At 45.2% G+C, this 12,398-nt stretch overlaps 1 protein-coding gene across 1 annotated transcript in view; it reads left to right on the top strand.

Annotated features, from left to right (window-relative positions):
- Herp (Homocysteine-induced endoplasmic reticulum protein) overlaps positions 1–12,398 on the top strand; it is a 56,503-nt gene that overhangs the window by 23,334 nt on the left and 20,771 nt on the right. Inside the window, exons 7-8 of the mRNA XM_075703966.1 lie at positions 2,418–2,586; positions 8,117–8,259. Coding sequence (XP_075560081.1) covers positions 2,418–2,586; positions 8,117–8,259 — 312 coding nt within the window. The remainder of the gene's footprint in view (positions 1–2,417; positions 2,587–8,116; positions 8,260–12,398) is intronic.

The raw sequence follows: 12,398 nt of genomic DNA, 5'->3' as shown, positions 1-12,398 counted from the left end.
TATCTTATATGACCCTGTGAGATTAATATTGTTATGAATGAGATGGGGGGGGGGGGGGTTTATTTACAAAATGATCGAGGGGGCGTAGAGACGAGATTGCAGGCAGTCGGGCCTTTTTTACACCGCGCGCAGTTCTTCCATCTCCTCTTCTTCGGCTCTGCCGCGCAGCGTAACATCTTCCTCCAGCGCAGATGAAGCTTGTCGAGCGAGCTAGGGATCCACATAATTGGTAGTTCTTGATGCGGGAACCCTATTATGGTAGTGCTTTTGGTGGGCCACACGAACCACTTGTCTTCCGCGACCGGCGATTATTGGTGGTCAGTTTGGCGATGACATAATTGACGTCACTTAATCGGTTGAGTATCACAAATGGACCGCTGTACATTGAGACGAGCTTGCGATACAAGCCTTTCTTCTGTTGAGGTGTCCACAGTAACACATGATCGCCAGGAGCGAAAGGGACATGTATATGCCGGGCATCATAGCATGCCTTGAAACTTCCGAAGGCAGTGTTCTTAAGTGAGCGAGCCGACGTGCTTCTTCGGCACGACACAATGTCTGCAGAATGGATGTGCCTTCGCTCAGTGGCAATGGCAAAATTGTGTCTAAGAACGTTTGGGGACTGCGAGCATACAACAGATAGAAAGGTGCATACCCTGTTACTTCGTGCTTGGCTGTATTCTATGCGTATGTGACAAAGGGCAGCACAACATCCCAACTCCTGTAATCAGCTGAGACGTACAGTGACAGCATGTTGGCAAGCGTATGATTCGTGCGTTTGGTGAGGCCATTTGTTTGTGGGTGGTATGGTGTTGAATGGCGATAAGAAGAACCGCAAAGGTGCGGCAGTTCTTCAACAACGTCGGCAGTGAATTGCCGTCCACGGTCACTTATAACAACATGTGGAGCGCCGTGACGCAGGATGATAGAAGGAAGCAGAAAGCACGACACATCGGTGGCGGTAGCAGATGTAAGCGCCGCAGTCTCAGTATAACGCACCAAGTAGTCGACGCACACAATAATCCAGTGACGACCGGTAGAACTCTTGGGAAGGGGGCCGAGCAAATCGATACCAACTTTTTCAAATGGTAAGGTAGGTGGTTTCACTGGTTGCAAAAAGCTTGCAGGAGGTGTCCGCGGCTTCTTATGACATTGAAAACCTAGACAACTTGCAGTGTACTTTCTTGTGCTCTTCCATAGCTTCGGCTCTTGTGCTCTTCCATAGCTTCGGCCAATAAAAGCGCTGGCGTAATTGATGAAGCGTGCAAGCAAAGCCAAGGTGACCCGATGTGATGTCATCATGCATGGCGCGAAGAATAGCAGTACGCAGGCGCTTGGGAATGACTAGGAGCAAGGAAGCGCCTTCGGCAGACTTTTTTGTAAAGCAGGCCGTTACACAGCGTGAAGGGCGTTGTCTGACATGACGTGCAGGCAGCCTCCAATAGGGGTATGAGTGTAGGATCATGATGTTGTTTGCATTTAAAGGTACTGAAGACTCCGGAATAATTAGAATTAATTAGAAATCACTGATTACTGCGCGCCAAAGCACAGAATTGTAGACTTTACAAGACCCGCCATGTGAGCATGGCTTTGACAAATTTCCTGGAAACTTGGAAGTAGAAAGCGGAAGTAATGACATCACACTCAAGGTGGCATGATATTTAACCGGCTAATCAATGGAAAAGAGTTGCCTCTGAGTTCGGTTCGTGCCTAAATTTAACCGAAAGAGCACCAACGCTGAGGTGCGAATGCCACTAAGAGACACCTAAGTCAAAGATTAGGGTCGCCTACCACTTTTCGTCTAAAGGCTGAACATATGCTTTTTTGAGATCACTGCCATATATGTCAAATTTTTTTTATTTTTTAACTCAATATTAGCAATAATAGTATTACTGAGAATGTTCTCGCATTCACGAAATTTGCCAATACCAGTTGGTTGGCTGCTTGCGACGTAGCTGCTGATGACATTGTGAAGGAGGGCAACCTATCTTTTGCCGTTTTTGACACGAGATTGTAAATTCCCTGCTGCATGAAATAGAATAATATTTGGGTCACATGTTCACAAAAGCCTTGTCTACAGATCAGCAGTGTTTTCTTTCTATACTTCAGAAAGTGTTTCAGGGCCCCTTTAAATAAACTCAGGTGATAAAAAAATTTATCCAGAGCCCCCCACTAAGGTGTGCCGCATAATCAGATCGTGGTTTGGTATATAGTAAAACCCCAGAATTTAATTAATACACCCAAGAGCCAAACCACGTCGCAGTTATTTGCGTCACTTTTTCTAGGAACATTTCCTTTAGCACAGCTGAGCTTTCTTTAGCAAGACCGGCCATACATTTGATTGCTATTCTTTATCACAAATTTTGGAGTGGGTTATCCCAAACTCCTTGCATAACTGGTGGTGTGTTCTGCTATAGCATGCACCAGGCAGCACCTGCCCCTGTGGCCCAAGCCAATGCTCCAGTTCCACCCAGCCCACAAGCTGCAGCGCCTGCTGCTCCTGCAGCGCCTCCTCCAGCACCACGCGTTGCCCCAGACAACCGAGGACCGCGCATGAATGCCCAGGGTGGCCCACTGCTGGATGAGGTTAGTCAACAGTGCCTTGTGGTGTTCATCATCCCACATGCTACGAGCAGCACCACTCACTGTGGTAGTTCAGTGTCTATGGCACTCTTCCGCTAAGCTCAAGGTTGTGGGTTTAATTTTCGGCTGTGGTGACAGTACTTTGATTGGGGCGAAATGTGAAAACATGCTCATGTACAGATTTAGTTGCATGTTAGAAAACCCTAGGGTGTCAAAATTAAACCAGAGCTCTCCACTAAACGTCTCTTATAGCTGTAAAGTTGCTTTGGAACATTCGGACATTAAAGCCCATGAGTCAATCAATTAGTCCACGAGCAACACTGTTTTTTTTTTTCGTATTTTCTTTTTACTCTACCAATCATGGCACATGCTATGAGGTCAAGCTACCAGACTGTCTGTCAACAGCACATCAGCTATGCTACAATTTTGCTACCGGTAGCAACATGTAAGCAAAATACGTCATGGCTGCTTTTTGATGATGCTGGCTTTTCCAACATCATTAAATTGCTTCTTTGTATTGCATTAGTGGTTATTAATTTCACGTGGAAATTAATGTTTAAGTAATGCAGTACAGACCACTTCAACGTAACCACTGATAGTGCAGGACCAGATATAATGCGGTCCTTTCTGACTCCTGTTAGCTAAATTTTTAGTTATAACCTATAACGCATCATGAGAACATTGAACTAAGCAGTTAATTTTACAATAGAACACAAGCATTCACAGGGCTGTGACTGCTTATTGTTACGTACAAGTATTGCTAAAAATGGTAATGGTATAAGTGGGTTCAACTGTACTTCTTCCTGTCTAATTAAAATGCTCTGATGTCTGTCCTCCCTCTTTTTTTGTGCAGCTTGGTTATAGCAATTATTGGTTGTACAGTAAAACCCACTCATAATGATACCAGTTTTAACAATACATATGTGACATAGCAATCAGTTGTATGTGTTCTATGGTGAAATAAACCACTTACTACAGTGCTCCCATGTTGTATTATCAGTTATTACAATTAAGTCTGGCTAATGGGTGTGCATGCCGAAAGGAAAAGGACCGCAAAATCCATGAAAAAAAAAACATAGCCGCTGCACTCATCTTCTGCTGTGGACCCCACACAGCAGCTTTCTTCGCGTCGCTATGCAAATCGCTGACCTTGCATGCCTCTCTTGTCGTCCTTCCAACTCTTCGACGTCAACCCCATCTACTCGTGTATCGGAGGGGTGGAAGAGAGGCGGTAAAGGGGCATGCGAGGTTGGCAATGTGTAGGACAATGTGGCAATGGCATGCCATGCAAGGTGCAGTGGCTCGCTTTTTTTTTCCCCTTTTTTTTCTTTTGGCCACTTGGGATTTTTCACAGACACCTAGAAGCCAGATTTAATTGTTTATGGCCAATAATGCAGCATGGGAACATTGTAGTAATTGGCTTATTATGCGTGAGCGTATATTCCCCCACTTTGAAGATTTGTGATGTGGGTGTATGAAGCTCAGCGATAAAAGTAGGCACAGCGTCAAGAGTGAGGTCAGCGGTGCAACTGTCACAGTGGATGATGGAGGACCTAGATAAGGATAGGTGAGTGGCACTGCGGATGATGTCATTGGTACAGCTGGCACGGTGCCAACTCACACAAGTAGTGCAGAGTGGATGGCTTTAGTGCCCGACATAACTCTGCGCTCAGAGAGGCATGTAATCAGTTCTGTATCAGCACTTGGAAAGAGCAATTGGATAAACAAGGATGACAGAAATTAATGGTGTTTTTCACTGGTCGATTCAGAGCAGGATTTCTTGCTCCGTGGCAACGAATCTGAATTTCACTGGTCGATGTGGAGCGGGTTCGCGCTTTCCGCTGGTCGTTTCGGATCAGCTCACTCCGCGCTGGATCGCTCTGACTTGCTCCGCCACCGAGTTGCGGATTCGGGCGGAAATAGCTCGCGTCATTTCAGTCTTCAAGCGAAATCGATAATCTGTTGGTACGCACAACATTGTTTTGCTTCGCAAGATGGCTGTGTTCAGTGCTGCTGTAGAAGTCGCATTTAGCAATGAGAGCTCGGACGACAGCAATTACGAGGCGACGCAGGTGCCGTACAAAGCCATCTATGCAAGTTGTCCATGCACAATCCTTGCGGGTGCGGCATCGAAATGACGGACTCTGCGACAGCTGTGGTCAAATTACGCACGGGAGACGGCGACTTTGGTTGCCGTGGAAACCTATAGAGCGGAAGTCGGGCATATTTTCCGAAACCGATTTCTGTGACGTGTACGCAGACTTCCTGTGTGATCCCCTGCGGAGCGTTCTTGCGCTCTGCTGGCCGATTCTGATTTGTCAAACCCGAGTGCTCGCTCGAGGATTTCGGCGGCCACTCCAGATCGACTAGTGAAAAACGCCATAAAGTACTCACGCGAAATGCGGTTCACTTGTGGAACAAGGGTAGTGTGCGTGTGTGTTTTTACCATAGAACACACACAAAAGGTGCCTCAGTTGCTCATTGTTACATCTGAGTATTGTTAAAACCGGTAATGTCTATAAGTGGGCTTGGCTGTGCTTCTTTCTAATTAGTGTTTGGATGTTTGTCCCCTCTGCCTTTATTGTGCAGCCCAATTATAACAATTATCGGTTATAACAATGGGATTTATTGGCACTTGAATATTGTTTAAGCAGCTTTGACTGTAACAATAGAATATTTTTGGCACTCGCATATTCTTATAAATGGTTTCGACTGTATATAACATTATTACTGCGAGTCTAATACATAAGTGGACTGCCATACTTGGTGTACTTTTGGTATGGCATCATATTTTTGTAATGTATGCACGCTAACGCAGATTGATGGGGTGCTGAGTTGGTATTTGACAGTAACTGCCTTTTATTTTTTTCTAAAACGATTAAGTTAGAAAAGTTTGTAGATATATCAGGGCATCTACCAACCGGTAAAACTGGGAAAATCGGGAATTCTTGGGGATTTTTAATAGTCTGGAAATACTCAGGGAATTTGTGCTTTTATCAGGAAAAATTAGCTGCAATTTTATTGAAAGGGAAAGAAACTCGCAGTAATGCTGGCTTGCGTAACAGAGAGGGATCATAACGAATCATCTTTTGACGCCGTGTCGTCGGCTGGAGGAGTTGCCAGTGTACAGTAAATGACAGACTTTCCGGATGCCCGACGGCTCCGCGGCACCACCACGTACCCCATAGAGTCAATGTATGAGAACGTCTGAAATTTCAGACGCAAGAGCCCTTCGCCGTCTGATTTTCCTGACTTTTTGCCGTGACTGCAGGTCCAAAACAGCATTAATGAAAGCCACCACTGCCGCCATTTTGGTTATCTCGCAGCCATGGTAAACTAGGCCTAGCTGCTTCAACGTTCGCTATTAAGCTTCTTGCCGTTCGGCGCCGTGTTTTTCATTGAAAGAATTCACCGCTGTAAGTAATGGCACTGACTCAGTCTTTGTGGTCTTTGCGATTGGATTCGAAGCTTGGAATGCACAACGCGTTGCATAATGCCGGTTCCCAAAGGTCAGCTTCGCCTCAATACAGAAATGTTACGCGGGGAAGCATACGCGAAAGTATTGCTGTGAAGCATAACATACGTGGGAAGGGGCAATTGTCACGGGACACATATCTATTCCTTAATTATACACGTGTCCATCCACCTTCACCTGTCACTGTATGAGCACCGATAGTAAGTGTGCTGGTATGCCTTTTTGGATGTGCCTGTGGCGATTTGAGCCTTTAGTGGCAGTAAAAGACATGCATTCATTTTTTTCGGACTGCCAGATTTTACGGACGTTTTCGCAGCCCCCAGGGAGTAAAAAAAAATCAGATGTTGACTGTACAGCCGATGAAGAGGGTACTTCAAATAGTCCATTGGACGAATGCATGGTGGAAGGAGGACGAGAACAGAAAGGACCTATGCATTGAGGGATGAATGGGAAAGGAAGCCGGCCACCGTTTCTTTCAAGGAACTTGAGCTCAAAAAACAAAGTGTTGGCTGATGCTGAAATGCAGGTGTCCCTTATACAAACCAAAATAAACTCTTTAAAGCAGTGAAACGCAACACTGAGGCATTGTGCGCAGGCTGAGAGTACGTCAAGACAGTTCAGGTTGATACACCAGCTGTTCAGGATCTCACTTGTGACAAAGTTTGGGCCTCATACCAATGAGCTTGCTATAAATTGATAAAAATAGCTCATATTGACACGTGTACTTGTCTTTATCGGGCGACACGTTTTACCGCCTAACAAATGTTATCGCACTGCGCGGGACGCGCCTGCATGTATCCGAAGTTTCTGGAAAGTTATTGATGCTTCTATCTGCTGTCTATTGTCGCCGAACCTTGTGTTATCTGCTTTCATCACTTGACGCGAATGGTGTAGAACTTTGTAGAAGGCATGCGGGTCCCAACAATTAGTCTGGAACATTCGACGACTGCTGTATAAAAGCCGACGCGCTTGAGCCGCTGAGCAGATTTTCGACGATCGCCGACCGTGTTCGCCGCTATCGTTGTGCTATAAGTGTAGCCTTTTGTTGTGGGCACAGGTTCGCCCAATAAAAGTTAGTTTTGTCTTTCACAGTATTGCTACTGTGTTCTTCAACGTCGCCACCACGTGACAATATTCCCTTCAATCGTGGCGTCTACATTTGTAGACGCAACCTATTTTGCTATTTCTTTGCCGTGGTAGCAAGGAATAGAGCACAAACATTAAGCTTAAGGCGAATTGAACATTCTGGTAACCTAAATTACTTCCATTTTGCTTCTGAGTGATATATATCATTAGAGTATCGCTTTGGTGAAGGCACTACCATGTTTTACGTGACGCTTGATGTGGGGCATGTCAGTAGCAACCTTGAAATATATATATTTTTCTCTTTCTTGAAATGCTTGAGGCCAATGAATAACTTGTGCATGTAGTTCGAGTGGGGGATTCAATACTTTTTATGAAGAAACGTAGCATGACTGGCTTTACAATATTCAAATATTTAGTTACTCTGTAGTTATGACTCATCATAATATGCTCAACGAGTCATTCTATCACCTTGATTTGCTTTCAGTGGAGTCTCAAGCACCACCTATGTTTCACATATACGTATCAACAGTTGATCATAATTCGTGACTGAAGTGGATATTTGAACATGTTTGTCTATGTATGCATCTCTTTTTTTATTCATATTTGAGAATGTTCCACTCAAATTTGCAATGAGTTTTACCATTTATTTTTTTTTCAAAGACATTTTATTCACTGTGCATTTTACTAACCCCTCTCTTCTGATTTTTTTTTTATAAAATAAATGATGCTCCTTACTATTCAAACTGGATTAAGTTGTCTTTCAGCATGCTTACTAGAGAGTGACAGCATCGGGTGACATAGTATCAGCCTGTTTTGACGTAAAACAAAGTTCTGTGTCACTCGGGGAATTTTGCAAAAGCACTCGGGGAAAACCTGGAAAACTCAGGCAGTTTGGAAATGTCTACTTGGTAGACACCCTGTATATAGGGCAAGGGGTCAGTGCTTGGTATGGAACTTGGCTGCTCTTCTCAGGAGGAAGAGGAAGCGGCTCAACGTGACTGGCTGGACTGGGTTTACACTGTGAGCAGGGCAACTGTCCTGCTGAGCATTGTTTACTTCTACTCCTCCTTCGGAAGGTTCCTTGTCGTCACTGGCATCGCTCTGCTTATGTACCTGTAAGTGCTTGTTTGCTTCAGTTTCTGGCATGTACCGTATTTATTTGATTATAACGTGAGGGTGCTAGTTGGGGGACCCGAGAAAAACTTTACCCTGTAATGCCTAATGTACCATGTCGACTATGCCAAGTTTGATGCCTCAAAATTCTGATTGAGGTTTCGGAAACCTAATGCAAAGTGCATAGTTGCACTTTCGATATGCTGGAGTAAAGTTTAAGTTGTTAATAGTTTAACAGATAGCTTACTAATGAATTAATTTGTGCAGTAAATAAGTTATAACTAATAAATTATTTATTGCTTCTTTTTCTACCAGTGTACTCTCCGTGGCCGGAAATAAATGTCAAGAATTTGTTCTAGCCGACAGATTGCCCGAAATACCGAATAATAGAAAAACTCCTTCCCGGACTCGATGGGGACTGCCAAAAGGTCCAAATAATCAGGAGCCCGAAATACTGTATTCTCCAGAAAATAAGCGACCTTATTTCACAAATAGCAAAAAAAGGTGTGCCGTACTCTTGAATTTTAACTTTCGGGGATACTTTTGATTTCGTGTGACTAGTGCAAGACGTATTGGTGTCTCAGAGCAACTGCATTCTTGGCACAGTGCCAAGCACACAATCTTTTGCATGGATAGCAAAAGACATATAGGCATCTATGAACAATGGCATTCGTGGCATGGTGCCAAGCACGCTGTCGCATGACTAGTGCAAGATGCATCAGCATCTACGAGAAAGCAACGGCATTCTTGGCACAGTGCCAAGCACACTATCTTATCACAGTGCCCATCAATGTGTCCGGAGCTGGCCACAAAATATTGCAAATTTGAAAGTACCATATACATTCGGTGTAATGGCCGCAGGTTTTTTTCTGAGATTTGGGGGGGGAAATTGGTGCTACGGCCATTACTCAAAGAAAAAGACACATTTCTTTTTCCATAAATATTTTCGGTGGTACTTGCCTTTATTGAACTACAGTACTCTTTTGTACTGGCTCTGGCTATTTGCTATTCTCGTAGTGTGTCACCTGCCGACTGGAATAAATGGCGACGCCTGACAGACCAGCGACGGCAGTGTCTCAGAGGATGTGCTTTTGCTACCTGGAGATGCAGAAAGCTCGGCACGGCTGCCTTGTTTTGCCATCAATTTAAAAAAGAAAGAAGCTTGGGAATGCTCGCACCACACAACAAATAACACTGTTAACCTTCTCAAAAGTCAAGGGTGCAACTAATACACGGGTAATTTTTAAATATAGTCTTGGAGGGATTTTTTTTACGAATTTCTGGGTGCCACTTTTACATGTGTGCAGCCATTACACAAGTATATATGCCATTTTTGAAAGTTATTGTCTGAGAATACAGCCCAAGTTTGTTAACAGGTTGCTATGCACACATAAGCTTGCCTTTAGCGTACACAGTCCGTTGCCGCAAATTTTTAGTGATGCCTTTTACAGGGTTTGTCTGTAAAGTAATGAGTCTGGATCTGGTAAAAAGAATTTATTGATCCGATCAGTGCATACTATTAAAATTCTTAAATAGTCTCGTTGGGTGTCCATACACCGCTGCCAACGCGATTCCCATGCTACAAAGGCTCCCTGGCAGTCAGCTGCCGTAACCTCTTTCAGAGACTGTGTGACAGCCTGTTGAATGGCGGGAACATTGTCAAAATGGTGACCTTTCAGGCTTCTCTTGAGCTTTGGGAACAGGAAAAAGTCTGGCGGGCTCACATTGGGGCTGCATGGTGGCTGCAGCAAGGTTGCAACTCCTATCCAGTTCAGGTAAGCGGTCACAACGAGGGCGGTATGGGCTGGAGCGTTGTCCTGGTGAAGCTTCCAGTGATCAGCAATCTTCGGTCGTTTCTGTTTGACATCTTTGAGAAGGTGCTCAAGGACTTCTTTGTAGAACACAGCATTGACGGTTCGTCCCGGAGGTACAAATTCTTTGTGGACCACCCCACTGTTCTCAAAAAAAGACAAAGAACATTGTCTTTAACTTGGACTTCGACATTCTCGCTTTCTTGGGTCATGAAGAGTTCGCCGTGTGCCACTCTGAACTTTGGCGCTTGGTTTCGGGGTCATACTGGAACGCCCATGATTCGTCACATATTATTACGCCATCTAAAAAGCCCCGTTAACTTTCCAGCTGCACCAACGTTTCACTGGAAACATCCACTTATCGTTGTTTTTGTCATCACTCAACACTTTTGGCACCAATTTCAAACAAGCCTTCCGTATGTTCGAATCGTCAGAAATACTTTTTGAACCATTGTTTTGCACATGTTGAGGTCTTCGGGGATTAATCTGATACTCAAATGACGGTCGGAGTCCAGGAGAGTCTTTACTTTGGCCACATTTTCATTCAAAACCACTCGTTGAAGGGCATGCAGATCGTGCCATGTCTTCAATGGTCTCCCGTCCTTTCTTGAACTTTCTGAACCACCGGAAAACCTGGGCCCTTGACAGGGCATCGTCGTTGCAAGCCTTTTTAACCAAGGCAAGCCTCTGAGAAGGAGTTTTGCCCAGCTGAAAGCAAAATTTAATTGCGCACCGCTGGTCCAGCGAACGCTCCATTTTTTGCTCTTTCTGCCACTACAAAAACTTGAAAACAGCTTTTGTGCCACTTCAGATCCTCACTGCATCTCCAACGATCATCTCCAACTAGTCTCCAACGATGATCACAGGGGTAGTATCATCACAGCTAACCCATGCAAAGTGCATGGTCATGAACTTCTCGATGTCGCACCTGGGTGTGCCGGGAGATATATGCAGACACATTCTTTGATAAAGTCAAATTGATGCATGTACGCCGCTGGGTGGTTGGTCGGGCCAGATCGGTGTGGCACCGCAAGCGTTATGTGCAACACGAAACGCGCAAACCACTCCCTTTTCAGTCCCGACACATCCACATTGAAGTCACTGACAACGAGCACAGGGTAGTGCCATCGCAACTAACCCACACAAAGTGAGTAGCCATGATGGCTCAGTTTTCGACATGCTGTTCTCTATATTGTATGCGGGATAAGAAAGAATGTAAGCACTGTTTGCTTCACTTTGCTGAGTGCTTGTAGCCTCGCCTTACAGGGCTATGAGCCATTGCATATTTTGCTTCTTACGGGGGTACAGTAAAACCTCGTTAAACTGTACCCGCTTAAACAGTCGTTCCATTTTAAAAGTAGTAAAGTCGAATCCCCAATTCAGCCACCATTGAACATAATGTGTTTTGTATCCACATAAACCGTACCAGCTTATTGCATACATATCGATGAACACGTAGTATTTGCACTTTTTTTCGCGCAAACACGGTGATGCGTCGTCTCCATCTGGTCGCCCGGCAGAACAACAAGCTTCAGAGATCGGAACCATGGATCAGAGCAACGGCCTCCAAGTGTCCTGTGCGTTTGCGCGTGAAGCCACATCATCATTTCAGCACCGTGCCAGAGAGCGTTGTGGCGTCATGCAAACAAGGACTCTTGTCCTGCCGAAGCTCGGATAAAAAAGACGCTGAGTGCTCAGCGTAGAAAAAAAATTAGGCATTGTTCGTGCTATCAAACGTGACACAAAGAAGTCGGCACTGGCATGCGACAGGGTTGACTACGGTTTGTGGCATTTAGAATGCGAAGCAGTTCCTCAGCAGCGCTGTTGCAACCGTCAAGAGATGTCGGCTACGAGGTTCGACTTTTCGCCATCGTTGCCTCTGTTATTGCCGAAATGTCGCCTAGCAACAGTGATGAGGACGACATGCAAAGCGACAGCACGGGCGATTCAGGCCCAACAGTGGCCGAAGCTGCGCGTTACATCAGCCTCGTGAATGCAATTGTCACGACGAGAACAGCACCCCGCAATAAAAGCGCCCTGCGACATCCGCAGCGCTACCATGCCCGTGCACGGAGAATATGCGACGCCAACGAGGAATCTGCCATGCGAGTGTTTGCTGAGAAGAGGGGGCTGGCTGAAAAGCTGGCTCGCAGCTTCAGTAAGTTTGATGCCGCAGTCGTCGCTGTTAGGCCGCCGGGGCATCAAACTAAAATAACACTTTTGTCGCCTGAAGGGAATAAATACTGCATGTTTTTTCCCCCCTTTCATCGCACACTCTCAGAGTTCCACTTTTGACAGATAAGTGGGCGATCTCATGCTATTTCAGTTAA

This window comes from Dermacentor variabilis, chromosome 1 (assembly GCF_050947875.1).
Source record: "Dermacentor variabilis isolate Ectoservices chromosome 1, ASM5094787v1, whole genome shotgun sequence".
Taxonomy (NCBI): Eukaryota; Metazoa; Arthropoda; class Arachnida; order Ixodida; family Ixodidae; genus Dermacentor; species Dermacentor variabilis.
This window is presented reverse-complemented; position numbering and strand designations above follow the sequence as displayed.